Source organism: Solanum dulcamara, chromosome 5, assembly GCF_947179165.1.
Source record: "Solanum dulcamara chromosome 5, daSolDulc1.2, whole genome shotgun sequence".
Lineage (NCBI taxonomy): Eukaryota > Viridiplantae > Streptophyta > Magnoliopsida > Solanales > Solanaceae > Solanum > Solanum dulcamara.
In genome coordinates this window covers 68,740,265-68,760,059 of record NC_077241.1, presented here as the reverse complement: position 1 = coordinate 68,760,059, position 19,795 = coordinate 68,740,265, and the positions used below count along the sequence as shown (strand labels likewise).

The window sequence follows — 19,795 nt, the reverse complement described above, 5'->3', positions numbered from 1 at the left end:
TGATGGTATCAAATAGTAAACACGAATTAACAGTTTAAAACAGGAGGATATGAAAACAGGGGATAGTCGCTTGTGAATAATTTCCCTTTTTGAGTTCAAGTGTTCTTCTCCCAAAAATTTAAAATATTGTGCTAAAATTTAACTCGTAAAAATTTAAATTTATATTAAAATTTTTAAACACTAACACATCCAACACAATGTGTTGGCATTTTTTTTTTTCATATTTTAGCTAAAAGTATTTTTGTACAAATTATAGTTCCACATTAAAATATATATTTTTTAATTAACAAAAACTGCTCTTTTTCAACTGTTTGTCACACTATTAGTCTTTTACTAATCGCATGTGCGACACTTGACAAGTTGCTCACAATCTTGCTATGCCAAGTCAGCCTTAGATCCTAGGAATCGCTAAGAGAATAAAAGATAGAACACAACAGGATTATTAGGAAAGATTGTATTGTAGAGAACTTTGATTTTTGCTTGATGAATTTACAAATGGATGTCCCTCTATTTATACTACCCATCTAGGAGCTAAAGTGTAAATAATAATTTCTACATAAGTCCCTATATATTTACATTAACGTCTTTTTTCTAGAAATGTCTACATATCTAGAATATTCTACGGACCTTTTATGCAATTCTATAATTTCTATGGAAAATATTCATATTTCTGTAAAATCATTCATTAGAACAAGTCTTTTTCCTATATAAGCCTTCTAGTTTGTGCTATGCAGCACTTACATGGTACTTATGTGGCATGATAATGTGGCGGGTCTCACATGTTGGTGTGAAAAGTGGCCATGACTATTTTTAGCCTTAAAATGGTCAATCAGTGAACTTCACCCTCGGGGTTAGGCTGTTTAAAACTTCATTGGGCTTTTCATTTGGGTCGGGTCATGAAATATTCGGGTCGAACGATTCTTCGAGACGCCACTTTCCTTCCCTGCTGTGTTCACATATAACATAGAAGCATGGAGGCGGGGGCTTTTTTGTGAACACTCTCCCTCTCTCTCTCTTCAACCTTTGCATTTGCAGAATTACTTCAAACCTAACGCGAACACTTTCTCTCTCTACATATCTGAAAAACCCTAGTGTTTTTTTTTTGAATTTTTTGGTGATTTTTATTTGAGTAGTAATATGGAGGAGGAGCCGCAACAACAATCATTGGAGACGGAAGGGGAGGAGGAGCGGCGGACGGAGACGACACCAACGGAGGAGCATGAGGAAGAAGGAGGAGGAGGAGAGGAAGATGAAGAAGAGGCGGAAAATGAGGAGTTGATCATGAAAGCACAAGCGTTAATGGAGAAGATCACTGCTTCGCCTGATAACCCTAACCCCAATACTATCCATGCGTTTTCTTCTCTTTTTGAAACCCAAGAAGCTAGGTAAAGTTTCTTTTTGTTGATAAAGTAATAATTTAGTGATGCTGGGATTCTATCCCAGGAGTGCAGGTATATAATGGTTATATATTTGCCATAAGCTGGAATTCACTTTCTATTTCATTTATTGAATTTTTTCGGGATTTCGAATTGTGTCATCTAATGTGAAGTGAATTTTGTGTTGTATTTCGGTTGAAGTGTGATTTTGTGGGGTTCTTGAAGGAGGGGACGTCAGAGGGTTTTAGGGATTATATTTATGCACAGCAAGAATTCTACTCAGCAATGTTTGTCTATGCACGGCTATTGATGTAGGAAGTTAGTTATAGAATCTGCCTGGGTTTCAAAATGGTAGAGATGATTTGGTGTTTAGACCCACACATATATGTACATTTACTATGTGCATTCTGGAGTATTTCAGTCCTTAGATATATAATAGTAGGGTAGTTAAATTCTGTTATATGTACCTATGCTGTTCTTTTTTTTTTTTTGGTTCTTCTGAATTTTTCCTAGTTAACATGTAGTAACATGTGGCTTATTGATAGTGTTTGGGGGGTGAGGGAGGATGTCATGACTTATGGGTGTGCCTTTGCTAGTTTATCTTCTTTGTAGTCATAATTATCTGAAGACACTGGTTCCATATAATTATATTTAGTTTAATGTTTCCGGTGCTGGTTGCCAAAAGATATGGGTGTATTGGGTTCTTGGTGCATCATGTCTTCTATATTGGCGTGAAATAGTACGCTTACATCTTTGTGACACCATTTTGCTATTTGGATAGGGTCAATCATAAAATTCTGCCTCTCTCAGTACTGTCCCTCTATCCCCAACAGAGCCCTCCTTCCTCAGATTAGAAGACAAAATCTGTTTCCCAGAGAAAATTTTTTATTCTCGCAATTTGTATATCCTGAAGAGATGAATATTTTACTACAATTGTCCCTCCCATATTGGACTGCAGCTTTTGGATTCTGTTTCCATCAGTATTGGTTAGTTGGTTGGGATTACCAGCCTGACCTAACTCCAAAGAATAAGATAAAAAGAAGAGTTCCTGCCTACAGCTTCATGCCCATTAATAGCTATACCTGGAATCGAGCTAATTGCATAGGCATAGGGGAACTGGACGCATATATCAGAAGCTCAATGTGAAATTTGTGAAACCCCTATCTATGCATGTATTTTCAGCCTCGATTGATGAATCTTTTGCTTCTCGAGTGGTGTCGAACAATAGTGCTTGCGTTGCGGGAGATACCCGCCCTGGACACAGGGATGCGAGAACCAATCCAAGTAAACGTAGACATCATTTTATTTGTTGACCAAAGTTTTTTAATTCAGTCAGTTTGTATATCCATATTAAAATGGCGCTACAGATGAATGTTTTACTAGAATTGTACCTCCATATTAGGGTGCAACTTTTGGATTCTTTACCAAGTTATGACTCAGACATCATCTGTTCACCAGTTACAAAGTTATGCTGTCAACATAGTAAACATTTCTGGACTGTTTAGATTTTTACTTCCCCCCTACGAATTATTTTCTTTTCCTAGAGTCCAAGTCACAGATTTGGAGTAATACCTTTATTATTTTTTAATCAACAAGTTGAACTGCACCTAATTGCCGCAACTGTCAAATGGGTTGTGTACATTCTCTACGTTTCGTTCTTTTGGTATCTCTGGAAGGTCTTACAGAGCATCTAACATGGGGAATTCGAAACCTAGGCGGTACATTGAAAGATCACTGTAACAGTTTGTCAAAATTTCTAAATCTTAGGAAGGGGAGCCTTGGAGTAACTAGTAAAGTTGCTGCCATGTGACCAGGAGGTCACGGGTTCAAGCCTTGGAAACAGCCTCTGGCAGAAATGCAAGGTAAGGCTGCGTACAACAGACCCTTGTGGTCGGGCCTTCCCCGGACCCTGCGCATAGCGGGAGCTTAAGTGCACCGGGCTGCCCTTTTATAATACTGTAAGTAGATTGGTTGGTTTTTTAATTTTTTTCATATTGTATATTAGATGATGCAAAAAGTTTGAGGATGTCAGAACTTAAGTTTCTAAATTTATATTGACCATTGCTAAGAACTTGGCTTTTAAATTAGATTGAGAAAGAAAAATTGGAAGTGGATCTGAGTAAAGCATCAAATTTGCATTATCTATCTTATGTGGCTCTGTCCACTTTTCCTACTTTCCGTGCCAAAACAAAATTCTTTATCAAAATTTTTAGTCACAAACGCATACTCTCTCCATCTCATTTTATATGACATTTCATTGGGCACACAGTTTAAGTAAAAAGATCTTTTTGAAACTTGTGGTCTAAAACAAACTATAAATATTTGTGTGGCTATAAATCATCTCATTAAGAGTAAAATAAGAAGTTTAGAGTTAATTTGTTTTTAAATCTAGAATGGTATCATTCTATTTGTGATAAACTAAAAATGAAAGTCTATTACATGAATTAGAATAGAGGGAGTAGTCATTGTTTTTGGAGAAATTTCGCACCCAAGGGTGTGCCCTAGTGGATGAAGTGGGTTGGAAACTATGAGGTGCCAGGTTCGATACTCCGCAGAGGCAAAAATCAAGAGGTTATTACTTTCATCTGTCCAAGTCTTGGTGGACATAGTTATCCATTACTTATGCTAGTGGGAGGTAGCAGATATCCTGTGAAATTGGTCAAGGTGCGCACAAGTTGATATCACGGTTATTGAAATAAATTATATCTGAGAGATTTCAATTATGAAACTTGGATACTTGGTGGAAAATATTATAATTATACAAGAGAAAGGCTTATGTTGCTATGTCACTTTTGGAAAATAAGCCATCGTTTATTGTCATTGAGTGAAGTTTTTCAATTGCTCAAATCACAATCCTATAAGTTTTATGATTGGGAAAAGGGTCCTATGCAGTCAAACCAGTTAGCCTTAGCCCTTTGCTAAAATATGTAATACCAATTTTTAAATTTTGAATAGAACAACATATGCAGTGTGATCCTCCAAGTGGAGTGTATGCAGATCTTATCGCTACCTTGTATGATGTAGAGAGATTGTTTCTGATAGAACTTCGACTCAAGAAAAACATTTTCAAAACAGGTTTGTAAAACACCAGAGTGAAATAAGTTCTAATGAAAATATTGTAGATTTTGAATAAAAACAATAATAACTACCTGTACTTGCAAGATAATATTGGATTGGTCGGTCTGAATGATATTTTTTGATCTTGAAGTTGTTGACTGTTTTTTTGATTTCTATATTTCTGTGTAAAGGTTTTATGTTTATTAAAGGACCTGAGCACTCGTACCCATCAGTAACTGAACTAGTTCAATTGCATTTTTAGTATAGTTGCGTCCAGTTTCCGTTTTGTGATGAAGAATGCTTTTTTTTTGGCGTGTGTGAGCCTTTGTGGTGGTTTTATATTAGTGCTGCATATTATTCATGGTTTAAGTTGTTGCGATGTTTAAGATTATGCGGATTATCTTTGTTAGAAACTGCTGTAAATCTCTGTTATGTTGCATGTTGTGTTTGGTACCAGCAAGTTGAAAGGTAGAGTGCTATTTAATTTCAACACAGTTTTAAGATGGATATCAAGAAGTTATCACGTAGTAATTTTGTTATTATATATAGTGGGATACTACTGAAGTGCTACATGACATTTTTTATAATTTGGTTGAAGTTTAGTATATGTATAAGCATGAGGAGTATGCTGGTATGAAACATTTGCGTACATCAAATTAGTTCTCGTAGGTTTTGAAGAGTCCGAACAACATAGCTCTACATTATAACAACGTGCTAAATGACATTAGGAATCATTTTCTACCATTGCCTCTTTTTTCTTCTTCTTTGTTATCAGATTCAAATTCCAAGTCAGTACCTTCCAACGATTGTTCCCTTCTTTTGGAAATTTTGAAAAAAACATGATAGTTGAGTTTAGTCAACAGCAACAAAGTGGGGCTTGGTCTTGTTTCCTGTTTGCATTATTCATATACATCAAATTCTCGTCAGATAGCTGAAACAAATCAGTGCTTTGTCTCACTGGATGAAACAAGACAAATGACATATCTGTTCACTCTTTCAAGTGCAGCTACATGGAAGAGAGTGGTCATTCTGCCCCTAATAATGGCCGATCTTCCCATAATGTTGGACGGCTAGGGAACCTTATCCGGGTAGCTTTAGTATCTCTTACTTTACTTCTTTGATTTTATATATATATATATATATATACTGAGTGTTGCAGTATTAACTGCTCACTTTCCATCATCTCTTCCTGCAGGACACTGATGAATTCTTTGAACTGATATCTTCAAAGTTCCTATCTGAGAGGAGATATTCAGTTTCTGTGAAGGCTGCTGCTGCAAGGCTGCTTTTTAGCTGTTCACTAACATGGATGGTAGAGTTCTATTCTTGATAATCTTATTTAAAAGTTTTCTTGGTCATGGTTATTCATGTAGATTAATACATCGCAAATGGAATCCAGTATCCACATGTTTTTGAAGACCCTGTGCTGGAAAATTTAAAAATCTGGACAATGGATGACACAACCAGATTGTCTGGTGATGATCATTATTGGAAGCATGAGTCAGGTGATCGGAGGTCCTCTGATTCTGAGATGCTGAAGACCTACTCTACTGGACTTCTTGCTGTATGTTTGGCAAGGTATGCTCTTAGGCCCATACCTTTTTTTGGTTATATAACACATCTCCTGTTGCAAATTTATTCATTCTTTGCTCTATTGATGGTAGTGGTGGTCAAGTGGTCGAAGATGTATTAACATCTGGGCTCCCAGCAAAACTTATGCACTATCTTCGGATTAGAATTTTGGGGGATACCACCACAAGCCAAAGAGATGCAACATCTTTGTTGGATGGCAAATCATCATCTACAGGTACTGGTGTAAGAGCTAGAGAGGAATGTAGAAGTAGATTCCGGCAAGTTGCCGAAAGTTCTCATTTGGATGTCCCCAGAGTAGCGGAAGATGGACTTCATGGTGATCAAGTTCTCGATAAGGATCGCGATAGAAGTGACAGTAGGCATATGCATGGGGATGAACGTTGGACTGATGAAGAGCCACCTGATTCTATGGCTGTGGATGATGATAATTATCAGGCAGATGCAGATGGTGAAGAAAGATGGCATATTAGAGATTTACGTGATGGAAAGGCAAAGCCTGGTAACAGATCCCTAAGGGAAGACGAACATGATGAGAGTACTAGGGATGATTTGTCAAGACGCAGGGTAAATCGTGGGTGGACAAGACACAGAGGACGGGGAAGGGTGACTGAGGGTGTTCCGGATAATGAAGCAGCTTTGACCTCTCCAGGGTCTGCAAGTAGATTGAGTGGGCAATCTCGCAGCAGAAATTTAACCCGGAATCAAGAATCGAGAAGAGCACCTGATAACAAGAAGAATTTGAGTAGGACAAATGTTGATGGTTTTGCGATGGAGAGGGATGAAAATGATGAATGTTTCCAAGAATGTAAAGTCGGCTCCAAGGATATCACAGATCTAGTGAAGAAAGCTGTTGCAGCTGCTGAAACAGAAGCAAAAGCAGCTAATGCTCCAGCGGAAGCTGTTAAAGCAGCTGGTGATGCTGCTGCAGAAGTAGTCAAGAGTGCTGCTTTTGAGGTTTGTCTTCACTTCTTATCCAGTTTATATTTTATGCAGTTTTAATTGATGTTCATCTTAAGACGATCTCATTTCTATGTTATCCCTGTATCTCAGGAGTTTAAGAAGTCAAATGATGAGGAGGCTGCAGTTTTGGCTGCTTCAAAAGCTGTATCCACAGTCATTGATGCTGCTATTGCTGTTGAAGTTTCAAGGTTGGTGCATCATTTTTTTTTGTATGAGCGATCCTCAATTGACGACTGGGAAGACATTTTATTTTGCACTCATCTGCTGCTTTCTATGATATACAGTTAACTTATATTAATGTGGTGCTGATATATTGTAGGAGTGCTATTTCTGAAGGTGAATCACAAGACATAAAAGCAACAGCTCAAGAAGCAAATGAGGATGTTGATGAGTTCTTCATTCTTGATAGTGACTCTCTTGCAAAGTTGCGAGAGAAGTTCTGCATCCAGTGTCTTATTATTTTGGGAGAGTATGTTGAAGTTCTTGGTCCTGTGTTGCACGAAAAAGGAGTAGACGTGTGTATTGGGCTACTGCAACGTAATTCCAAGCATAAAGAGGGGTGCAAACTCTCGCTTCTTTTGCCCGATGTTCTGAAGCTGATCTGTGCTTTGGCTGCACATCGGAAATTTGCTGCAGTATTTGTGGATCGTGGCGGCATGCAAAAATTGCTTGCTGCCCCAAGAGCTCCTCAGACTTTTTGTGGCCTTTCTTCATGCTTATTTGCTATAGGGTCAATTCAGGTAACTGTCTCTCTCCATTTTTCTACTCCTTTTAGTGTTATAGTTTGGTTGTGTACCTTAAATCTTGATTCGTTGTGGTTCTTGAAATTTTAGTTGCCTACTCAATAACTTAGGAAAATTGATTTCACAGGGAATAATGGAACGCGTTTGTACTCTTCCTTCAAGCATTATCCATCAGGTGGTTGAGTTGGCGCTTCAGTTTCTTGAATGTCCTCAAGATCAAGCCAGGAAAAATGCGGCCTTATTTTTTGCGGCTGCATTTGTTTTCAGAGCTGTCGTAGACGCTTTTGATGCTCAGGATGGTTTACAGAAAATGCTTAATCTCTTGCAAGATGCTGCATTAGTGAGATCTGGAGTTTCTTCTGGGGCATTAACTGCTTCAGGGTCATTACGGAGTGACAGATCACCACCAGAGGTGCTGACCGCTTCTGAGAAGCAGATAGCATATCACACATGTGTCGCACTTCGACAGTACTTCAGAGCACATCTTCTTTTGCTGGTGGATTCAATTCGTCCTAATAAAAGTGTTCGCAGTGCTGGCCGAAATATCCCAAGTGTTAGGGCTGCATCTAAGCCTCTTGACATTAGTAATGAGGCTATGGATGCAGTTTTCCGTTTAATCCAGAAAGATCGGAGACTTGGTCCTGCAGCTGTCAGAGCCCGCTGGCCTGTAGTTGACAAGTTCTTAAATTGCAATGGGCATATTACAATGTTGGAATTATGTCAGGTAGTACATTCTTTTATAAACCGTTCATTTTTTCTACCTGCATATGCTTTCTGGTTTACGTACTATTTTTTCAAATGTAGGCTCCACCTGTTGAGCGTTATTTGCATGACTTGCTTCAGTATGCTCTTGGTGTACTTCATATCGTCACTTTAGTACCTTACAGCCGTAAACTTATTGTAAATGCAACATTAAGCAATGATCGTGTGGGTATAGCTGTTATATTGGATGCAGCTAACAGTGCCGGTTATGTAGAACCTGAGGTATGATCTTAATACACTTTTCATTCTCTCGTTGTAGTGATTCAGATTCTTATCCATTTATTTTTGATGTTGGTAGATTGTTGAAGCAGCATTGAATGTGTTAGTTTGTCTCGTGTGTCCTCCACCTTCAATCAGCAATAAACCATCTGTATCTACACAAGCACAGCAAACCAATGCTGTCCAATCTGCAAATACTCCTGGTGTGGAGACCAGAGACCGGAATGCAGATCGGAGCGAGACCAGGGACAGAAATGCAGAGCGGTTTCTTCCTGATCGAGCTGTTAATATCTCCAGTCAGAATGAAAATAGAGAATCTACTTTATCAGACCGTGGAAGCACAGTCGTTGCTGGCACATCTGCAGTCAGTGGCACTTCTCATGGGCCTGTGTCTACAGTGACATCAGGATTAGTTGGAGAACGAAGAATATCACTAGGTGCAGGAGCTGGTTGTGCTGGCCTCGCTGCTCAACTTGAACAATGTTACCGTCAAGCGAGAGAAGCTGTTCGGGCAAACAATGGTATTAAGGTCCTCCTGCAGCTCCTCCAGCCACGGATAGTTACTCCTCCAGCTGCAATTGACTGTCTTCGTGCTCTTGCTTGCCGAGTACTTCTTGGTTTGGCAAGAGATGATACAATTGCACATATATTAACAAAACTTCAGGTAGGTTGGTCCGACGTCATAATTGATGTTTCCTCCATGGTTGACATTGTTGATTTTAGGGGTCGGTGTGATAACTGGTTTATGTGATTTTGACTGCAGTCATTGATTCCAACATTTTTTTCACCTTTGATGTTTCTTGAAATAGTTAAAAGGTTGATCCTATGTTGCAATTAGTCGTTAGAGAAAATGTAAATACCAAAAATGTTTATATGCCACGTGCTTATAAATTAAAATCAGCAAAAAACCATTAGATGTCACCCCTAACTAATGGTTTTATAGCTTGTGTAAGCTCTTTTGGTTTGATCAAACTTTTTACTAATTCATCTCTAATAAATACTCTTCCTAAGCACAACTTCTAATTATATCTCTATTCTATTTGCATGATTAGTTCCTTTTTTTAATGTAAAAATACTTTCAAATCTATGTTTTCTGTAAATAGATTTAAGGATATTTTAGTCATTGTAACAGAAAACCGCTAAGCTTTTTACCAAACAAACTAGCTGCTTACTATTGTTTCAGGGCTTTTCTCAAAACACGTAACTACTTATTTATAAAATCAGCTTCAACACCTAAAAGTGTTTTTCAACACGGTATACTTATCAACTGCTTTTAATGAGCTAAACCCAAACGAGCTCTTAGTTTCATGCATGAACTACCGTTTCAGATTTTTCAGATACATGTCGCTTTATTGTTGGTCGTTGTTTTCCTTGTTTCCAGGGGGATATGCTAGTGAGTGACTTGACCCTAAAGCATTAGGGGTTTTACCTAGTTCTGTATTGCAGCTAGTGCAGATCTGAGTTGTGTAGTTAAACCCAGTGTTACAACAAACATTTAACATTTTTTCTAAGTTTTTCTTGTACTTGAAAATCAATATATCCAAGACTCAATGCGGATGACCATTTATGCGACATCAGTTTGAAAGATTTGGTCTTTTGGTGTTGGAGGTTCGAATATACTTAATTATATTGTTCTTTTTTTGGTTTAGGTTGGGAAGAAGTTGTCAGAACTCATACGAGATTCAGGAAATCAGACTCCTGGCAGTGAGCAGAACCGGTGGCAAGCAGAACTTGCACAGGTGGCTATTGAACTTATTGGGGTAAGAAAACAGTACCTATTTCTTTCTCTGTATAATTTCTTAATACGTGGAGTGAAAAAAAAAGGGTCTTGGGTACGAAGAAGTTGGATGATAATTTTGATTTTGATGATCTCTTTGGGGCAAAGGAAGACGGGGGATTAAGGGACTAAGGGGATGGATTTATTTTCACTGGTTTTCTGCTGTGTTCAAAGCAAAGAAATGGGACGATCATTTTGATGATCTCTTTGGATGAAGAGAAATGGGAGGGGAGAGAGAATAACTGGTTTATTCCTGCAATTTAGCATTTCTACTTCTCCACATCTGGATTTCGTTTTGTAGGGTCTCAAGAGTGAATCTTATAATGTATATTTCCCCCTCCATTCTTAACTCTTTGTTAATCCATGTTTTCTTAGTCATGATTATATGTGATTATGTGCATTACACTAATAATTTTGAAGAATATATCTATAATCTCTAATGCTGGCTTACATTACACGCACACACGTATTTGTTAAGCACTATCTTCATGCTGAATAAGGTAGCTGGTTTGATTAGCAAGCAAATGTTGAGGAGAAAATGTGAACTGGCGTTAGATAGAGAAGTGTTAATATCTTTTCTTTGAAATGTAATGAGGTGGATTAGTTGTTATATTACATTTACCAGTTCCCCCCCCCCCCCCCCCCCCAAAAAGAAGAGGTGGATTAGTAATGGGAGTACGATGCTCATCATCATTATCATAATGTGCAGTTGTATCAGGTTATTTCAGTTTAATTTTTGGAGAAGTTTTCGACTGGGTCAGAATTAACTACATATCATGACACAAACAAAAAAGTAGGTCAAGGCATTTGGGATGACAATGGTTTATTAGGTTGCTTATACATTCATCTTTCTAGTGTACTCACCAGAGTTGTCTTTCGTCCCTTTTCCTCTTTTGTTAATTTGTGGGACTATGGTTTCTTTGCGATTGTTTCGTAGGTTGTAACTAATTCTGGCCGTGCAAGTTCTCTGGCTGCTTCCGATGCTGCGACCCCAACATTAAGGCGTATAGAGAGAGCTGCTATAGCTGCTGCTACTCCGATCACATATCATGCAAGGTAAATTGGCGCTTGCTCCAAATGCAGTTTAAATTTGAGCAACATGGTTTTCTTCTTTTTGCCTTATATACTAGTTTCTGACTTCCTTTGTGTTCGAGTTCAGGGAACTTTTACTCCTCATCCATGAACACCTACAAGCTTCTGGTCTGACAGATACTGCAACTATGCTTCTTAAGGAGGCTCAGTTGACACCTTTGCCATCTTTAGCTGCTCCGTCATCTCTGGCTCATCAAACATCAGGGCAGGAGACATTGTCAGTTCAAATTCAATGGCCATCTGGTCGTGCACCTAGGGGATTTTTGTCAGTTAAACCGAAACTTCCGTCATTGGATGAGGATGGTGGATTGAAATCTGAGTCGATTGTCTGTTCTTCAAGGAGGCGGCCATTGGCCTTTTCATCTACGCGTGGTCTGTCCTCAAAATCTCTCCCTGTTGAAGTCTCTCCATCAACATCAGGCTGCAAGTTCAGTAATTCGAAAAAGTGTGCCACACCTGTAGCTACATCAGAAACTCCATCACTATCTACAGTTAAATCTGGTGGAGATCCTGACATCATGTTTAAAACTCCCATTGTATTGCCAATGAAACGCAAGTTAACTGATCTGAAGGAAGGTGGATCAGTACCATCAGTTAAGCGACTCAATACCGGTGAACATTCAGTCAGGTCTCCGGTTTGTGTCACTCCAAATTCGGTCCGTAGAGGCGGTCTACCATCAGATCCTAATGTGCCTTCAACGCCAAATTCTACTTTGAGAGAGATCCATAATCGACCTGGCTCAAGTGCTTTTCCAACTGAAGGTGATGATACTTCAATGGTGTCGTCTTCTCAACATGGTCTTCTAAGTGACTCACAACCCTCGAATGCAGAGCGGTTAACCTTGGACTCACTGGTTGTTCAGTACTTGAAGCACCAGCATCGCCAATGTCCTGCTCCCATTACAACGTTACCTCCTCTTTCGCTCTTGCACCCTCATGTCTGTCCTGAACCAAAACGAAGCCTTGATGCACCATCAAATGTGACATCACGGCTTAGTACTCGTGATTTTAGAAGTTTGAATGGTGGGACACACGGAAAGCGTAAGGATCGACAATTTGTCTACAGTAGATTTAGACCATGGCGAACTTGCCGGGATGATGCTGGTGTCTTATTGACATGTGTCTCTTTTATGGGAGATTCTTCGCAAATTGCTGCTGGCACCCATTCTGGAGAGCTGAAAATATTTGACTCTAACAGCAGCACTGTCTTAGAAAGCTTCACCAGTCACCAGGCACCTTTAACACTTCTACAGTCATACCTTTCTGTTGAGACACAGCTGCTCCTGTCTTCAAGTGCTCACGATGTGAGGTTATGGGATGCAACTTCTGTATCAGCTGGGCCTAAGCATTCATTTGAAGGCTGTAAAGCTGCTCGATTTAGCAACTTTGGTACAACGTTTGCTGCATTGTCTGCGGAACCATCCCGGCGCGAGATTCTTCTATATGACACTCAAACCTGCCAAGTGGAACTGAAACTTACAGACACGTCCAGTATTCCTTCAGGCCGAGGACATATGTATTCCCTTGTACATTTTAGCCCATCAGACAATATGCTTCTCTGGAACGGGGTCTTATGGGATACTCGTGGTTCTGGCCCAATTCATCGTTTTGATCAATTTACCGACTATGGTGGCGGGGGCTTTCATCCTGCTGGCAATGAGGTAATGACATTTCACTCATTTTCCTTTGGGGGGATAGTATTATAAGCCTGATGCATAGTTCATTCATTGTCACCTTTGTGGATCCTTGGTTTCACCTTTGCTGAAACTGTTCTTTCTGGATAGGTCATCATAAATTCTGAGGTATGGGATTTGCGGAACTTCAGGCTTCTGCGAAGTGTACCGTCTTTGGACCAGACTGTAATAACATTTAATGCGAGTGGTGATGTGATATATGCCATCTTGAGAAGAAATCTTGAGGATGTCATGTCAGCATTCCAGACACGTCGTGTTAAACATCCTCTCTTTGCTGCTTTCCGTACGGTGGATGCTGTCAACTACTCTGACATTGCAACCATTCCAGTAGACCGTTGTGTACTTGACTTTGCGACGGAGCCAACTGATTCATTTGTTGGGCTGGTCACAATGGATGACCAAGATGAGATGTATTCTTCTGCTAGGGTGTATGAAATTGGTCGGAGGAGGCCAACTGAGGATGATTCAGACCCTGATGATGCTGAAAGTGAAGATGACGATGAAGATGATGATGACATCGATGAGGAAGCGATCCTTGGAACGGATCTTGATGGGGATGGTGAAAGTGACGCTGATGATTTGAGCAATGATGATGATAGTGTTAGTGAGCTTGATGACGAAGAGGATGAAGACGGAGACTTCATTGTAGATGGTGTGGACTTTGGTGGTGGAGGTGGTATATTGGAGATCGTGACAGATGGTGAAGATGAGGATGACAGTGAGCTTGTTGAATCATTTAGTAGTGGGGATGATGATGATCTCTTGTAGGTAAAATGGCCTTGGCTTTCGAGTTAGATGTAATCAATGGATATATATTATTCTCTCATATTATTTGCTTGTCAGTCTTTAAACATTTTTTATGCATTTTAGGAAAGGGTAAAGATTACCTTTTTCCTCTAGTTTTGAGTTCTTTTCCAGTTTTATTTTATGGTGAGGCTTCTGTGCATATATGAGTCAGAAATGAAAGATATTATGCTACAAGAAATCTCTCTAATTTGACCTAATTTAATCTTATAGTATCTCTGGTTTTAAGTTGGGCTTCAGACACATGTTTGGAAAGTTGTGCAAGTTAAGTCATGTTTATAAAGCTTACTAAACTATTCAAGAATCAAATATACCGATGAATTTCGATGCATTTTGCTAGAAGGATTAAATATACTCTACATGAATAATTGTTTTTTATTATAAAAAATAAAATATATTTTTTTGTTTTTGTTAGACGAAAAATGGTATATATGTATAATTTGTGTAATGGTAGAAGTGTATGTGAGTTATTTTTATAATATAGTATATCAATTATAAATCACAAAGTTGAGGGATCATGCTCTTTTACCTTTTAAAAACTTGCTGTCAGGTCAAAATAGAATAAGTAAATTAAAATGGAGAGATTTATCTCTTCAGGACTTTTCATTATACCATCAAAACAAAAAAGGAATAATACATAAACAAGTAGACAGACAGACGCATCAACGTGACGTAATATATTTAGGGGTCGATTGATTTGGATGTAAGTTATGCTGGGATAAGTTATGCTAAGTTATGCTGGGATAAGTTATGTTGAGATTAGTTTTTATTGCTTATTTGGTTTGTCATATTCAAAATTATATTCATTACATAATTTTTAAGAATAAGTTGTTTATTTACAAAAATACTCTCCATCTTATTTAGTTTTTTTTTTTACATTTTCTTTGCAAGCCTTAGTTATTCATTCTTAAAAATAAAATTTTCATTTTATTTAACTTAAATATTTTTGTATATGCATTTTCATGATTGTGCCGTGTGTTTTTAAAATTAAACTTTGATCTTATTTAATTTAAAAAATAAAACTTTCATCTTATTTATCTTTAAATAAAATTTTCATCTTATTTAACTTAAAAATAAAACTTTCATCTTATTTAACTAAAAATAAAACTTCTATCTTATTTAGCTAAAAATAAAACTTCAATCTTATTTAGCTAAAAATAAAACTTCCATCTTATTTAGCTTAAAAAATAAAACTTTCATTTTAAGTTTATTAAAGTAAAAGAAATTTTATTATTAAAATTATTTACATTTTAAAGTTATCTACATTTTAATTGATATATAAAACATAATTTTTAAGTGAGTAATAAACTATTTAATTAAAATATGTAATTTAGTAGTGGAGTGAACATTTTAAGATAAATCAAAATATAAATAAATATAAGAATTAGACAAATAAATTCACCTTATAATATATTCATAAATACAAATTGTACTTATAAAATGTAATTTTTAAAAGAAAAATATATTATCGTAAAAACAACAATTAATTAAGATCGTGAATGCTATTATAAATTATATTAATATACATGAATGTAAAAGTGACATATAAAAAAGAGTTTAAGGAGGGTATTTTTATCCTTTCAGATATTTTATCCCAGGATAAGTTATCATGAAATTACTATTTCATCTTAGGGAGGGATAATTTATCTCAGTACTAATAGTTATCCTAACCTTTACAACCAAAAAAAAAAAATTAAGGGCACTCAAAAGTTATCTCAGGATTAACTACTTTTATCCATCACACTAAATGACCCCTTAGGATGCTACGTAATATACCACGTAAAATACGAATTGCCAAAATTGGAGGGCATACATGTCAAATTAGGCGCCACTCTCTCAGAATTTTTTATTAAATATGACAAAAAAGTTTCAAAACTAAGAGAGAGTGACACAAGTCTTAATTATTGAGTAGATGTGACAATTTTAAAATTAGTGTTAATGACATTAATTTTAAAATCCTTGAGTTTTATTATTTACACAAAGGCCCTCTCACCCCAACCCTCTTCCTCCATTGCCGCCAACATCATTTCTACCCCTCCTACCGCCACCGCCATCAACTCCTCTGTTATTTCCGCCAACTCTTCCTCATCCTCCATCACTATCACCATCACGTTATTCTCCCTCCTCATCCATCACCATCGCCATCACCTTCTCCTTTAGAACCACTTCTTTCTCCTTCTCCTTTTCTTTCACCATATCCACAATAACCATCACCTCTTCTTTCACCGACACCACCAACATTCTTCTCTACCACAACCACTATCGTATTCACCAGCTCTCCCTATGTACACCTTATTTTCTATAAAAAAAAAACTAAACAGTTGTCAAAGTTGCGGCAGCAACTATTCAGAAGTTGCTACAATAATTCAATAATTGCTGCAACAATTCAAACAATTGCTGAAGTTGCTGCAACAACTATTCAGAAGTTGCTACAATAATTCAATAATTGCTGCAACAATTCAAACAATTGCTGAAGTTGCTGCAGAAAATCAAGCGACTGTTATAGTTGTTGTAGAAATTGTAATAGTTGCTGCAACAACTATTTGTAGCAACTATCGTAATTGCTACAACAATTATCGTAGTTGCTGCAACAACTATAACAATTGTTGCAACAATTATTATAGTTGCTTGATATTCTGCAGAATGTTTTTCAACGACTAAATTTTTTTTGTTTGAAATTTTCAAAATCAAATCAAAATAGACCATAAAAATAAATAGCAAAAAACGTGATAACAAGAATGAATGATGACTGTGGTAACTGTACAACTCCGATTTTTTTAGCTAAGATCGAGCCATCCTTCATAGGGGTATGGGGTTGTACCGAATGATTCATAATTGTGTGCATGTGTAAAGGTTCATTCTTTAATATGAGAATAGATTTGGAGATGAATTAAGGTCATAAGGATCCTCTAGCACAAAGTCAAGTTGAAGCTTTCTTACCGATTGAGTTTCGATAGAAGATTTTACTTGAGTCAACTTCAAATGATCATATCTCCTCGGAAATAAGGAATTAGGTAGTCCATGTATCAAATTAAAGGTATTTGAGTCTTCTTTCCAACGCCACCAAGTTTGCCTCATTTGGAGTTTGGAGTAAAAAGTTATGACCGTTTTACTAAAAACTGTCAAATGAGAAATATTATAACCCGTAGAAAATATTACGACCTGGAGTTACGACTCGTAGGAACAAGTTACGAACTGTAGAAATGTTTACGGGTCGTAAACATTGGTCCTAAACAAATATTAGAGGATTATTTTTCCAGCTTTTTCCAAAGATAGACAGGACGAATTGGGTCTACGACCCTAAATATTTTGACGACCCGTAAGAGTGATTCGTAGAGACTTCCGATCAGATTTTTATAAGGGATAGTTTGGTCTTTTACCTTTCTTTCCAGATCAAAACATCGACATTTTGGGACTATTTTGAGTCTCTTATCAGTACCCTATACGAGTATACCCTCATTTAACACTTAGTTAATTTGAGAGCAAAGATTGGAGAAGAGAAAAAAGCTAGGGTTCAAGTGTTCATCCCCATCTTCCAAACTTTTGATTGTCCTTCGAGTTACAGGTAGGTAAGGCTACTCATAGCGTTGGATTGAGTTCATCCATGAGCCCTACATCTAATTCTATCGATTGTTGAGAATGAGTTGCAGGATTACAGAAAATACTGTATTTGCAGAGCCCAAGAAGTTTCAACTCAAACGGACAATTGGAGACGTTAGTCGAGCGACCTTGAAAAAGTTAGTCGGCTTCAAAGCACTCTTGGAGGTCCTTTCCCTTTTGTTAGCTTGTGCAAGTTCTTTCTTGTTTTTGTTTGTTGGTTTGTGCATATACACCACAATACAGAACCTGGAATGCTTTAACAACAGTAACAACAAGAGGAGACACACCAACAACAATTGTACTTCCAATGTTTCTGCTGTACAACACTCTTGGAAGTATCCTGCAACCTTGAGCCTTGTGTTGGAATTGCAGCATCTGAGATTGGATTGCCTGCACCAATAAATACCTTTATACCTGCAACAGCTCAACAACATCACATGTAGATGCTACAGCAGCAGCAACTACATTACAGAGATGCAACAACAACAACATAAGAATGCTGTAGAGATGCAGCACAGGAATTAGCAATGGGATTTCTCCTTTAGTTTGTCTATCTTGTGCAGGTACTCTGAAGAGATGATCCTGATCACAAGGAAGGGTCTCCTCTTGGGAGTAGCTAGCAACAACAAGCATCTTAACCCCCTCTACTATGGAAGTAACATGGAGCTACCCAAGGACCTGCAGCAGCCTATGACCAAGCCACAGTAGGGTATGATGTGCAGGGTGATTGGGATCATGTGGACCTGCACCAAGGCCTCCAAAGCTTGCAGGATTGCAGCAAATACTATAGGGGCAAGGCCCAAGAAGTCTCATCTCAAACGGATAATTGGAGACGTTAGGCGAGCGACCTTGAAAAAGTCAGCTGTCTTAAGCCTAAAGAGGGAGCAATTTGCTATTTGGAAACTCCAACTTGTGCAAAATGCCTCAAAATCTAGCAGGACAAAATAAAAGCATGTTTGTGCAAGTCTCAAGGAGTTTCAGCTCAATCGGATAATTGTAGACGTTAGGCGAGCGACCTTGAAAAAGCAAACAGGCTCCAAAACACTCTTAGAGGTCCTTTCTATTTTGCTAGCTTGTGCAAGTTCTTTCTTGCTTTTGTTTGTTTTTTATATTGTTGCAGGTTACTGGAGTGATACATCAACATGCATTAACAACAACTACATGGAGGACATCAAAGATACAACCACCAAATCAAATAGAAACTCCAAGACTGCTACAGGCCCATCCTGGTTTTTCTATCTTGTTGGCTGGTTGTTTTCCTTTGATGGTTTTTGTGTAGGTACAACAGCTAATGGGGCACTTTGGCAAATAAAAGGCATCAACATAGAGACATCAACCTTCCAAGATTGGACCTCACCAACACATTAGCTCTCCACCCATGCCAATTCCTTGACTGCAACACCTGCAGCAGATCCATTGCACCCCAAAACTCTTGAAGCTCCCTGCTCTTCTAATTGTTATGTACAGGCACGTAAGGTACACAAAGTCTCAGACAAAGGGAGACAACATCCACACATACCATAGCCTACATCAATACCATTCCAGATCAGCAAGACAACTCCCAACACATGGAAATCCATCCAGCAGACATCAAAAATGAATCTTCAGTTCTAATTTTGTTTCTGTTGTATGTCTCTATGTGCAGAAGCTACATCACAGCACCAACATCTATATGGCTGAGATGCAACAGGCTGCAGTCACTACTAGTAACAACATTATTGGAGATCCTTGCTTGGTTGATTACTTGTGCAGGGTCACAAAGCTTCAAACAAAAGGAGGCAACAACCATGAATGCAGGGGACTCACACCTGCAGCAGCCCCCTTGCTTCCAAGCTTCTTGGAGCACCTCTTTCATCAAAAATACCAAGGCTGCTGAATGCTCCAATTCTATATACTTCTCCTCCTTTCACCCTCCTTAGCTGATTATCAGGTTCTTGATGGGTTACATAGTTCCTTTGGATTTTCTTGGTACGACAAGACTAAAAAGGGCAAAGATGAAAAGAATTTTCCCATCCCATGCGAGATAGAAGTTTTTTATACTTGTTCTTCTTCAATGTAGCTATGTCTAATTCATAGCATATTTGAATAGGACTAGTGTAGGTTACTTTCTTGTTTTCT

At 38.0% G+C, this 19,795-nt stretch overlaps 1 protein-coding gene across 1 annotated transcript; it reads left to right on the top strand.

Moving 5' to 3' along the window:
• Window positions 1-937: 937 nt before the first annotated feature.
• Window positions 938-14,305, top strand: LOC129889493 (DDB1- and CUL4-associated factor homolog 1). Its single transcript, XM_055964806.1, has 14 exons — window positions 938-1,385; window positions 5,440-5,521; window positions 5,629-5,745; window positions 5,833-6,011; window positions 6,098-6,980; window positions 7,077-7,174; window positions 7,306-7,726; window positions 7,857-8,453; window positions 8,534-8,713; window positions 8,790-9,374; window positions 10,360-10,470; window positions 11,425-11,543; window positions 11,647-13,240; window positions 13,364-14,305. Exons 1-14 carry the CDS (start codon window positions 1,138-1,140, stop codon window positions 14,039-14,041), a joined length of 5,892 nt encoding a protein of 1,963 aa, XP_055820781.1. The 5' UTR covers window positions 938-1,137; the 3' UTR covers window positions 14,042-14,305.
• Window positions 14,306-19,795: the final 5,490 nt, after the last annotated feature.

Coding starts and splice junctions, on each gene's coding strand:
- LOC129889493 (XM_055964806.1), top strand. CDS start 1,138: ATGGAGGAGGAGCCGCAACAACAATCATTGGAGACGGAAGGGGAGGAG. Junction 6,012..6,097: donor CTTGCTGTATGTTTGGCAAG/GTATGCTCTTAG, acceptor TATTGATGGTAG/TGGTGGTCAAGTGGTCGAAG. Junction 13,241..13,363: donor TTCATCCTGCTGGCAATGAG/GTAATGACATTT, acceptor CTTTCTGGATAG/GTCATCATAAATTCTGAGGT.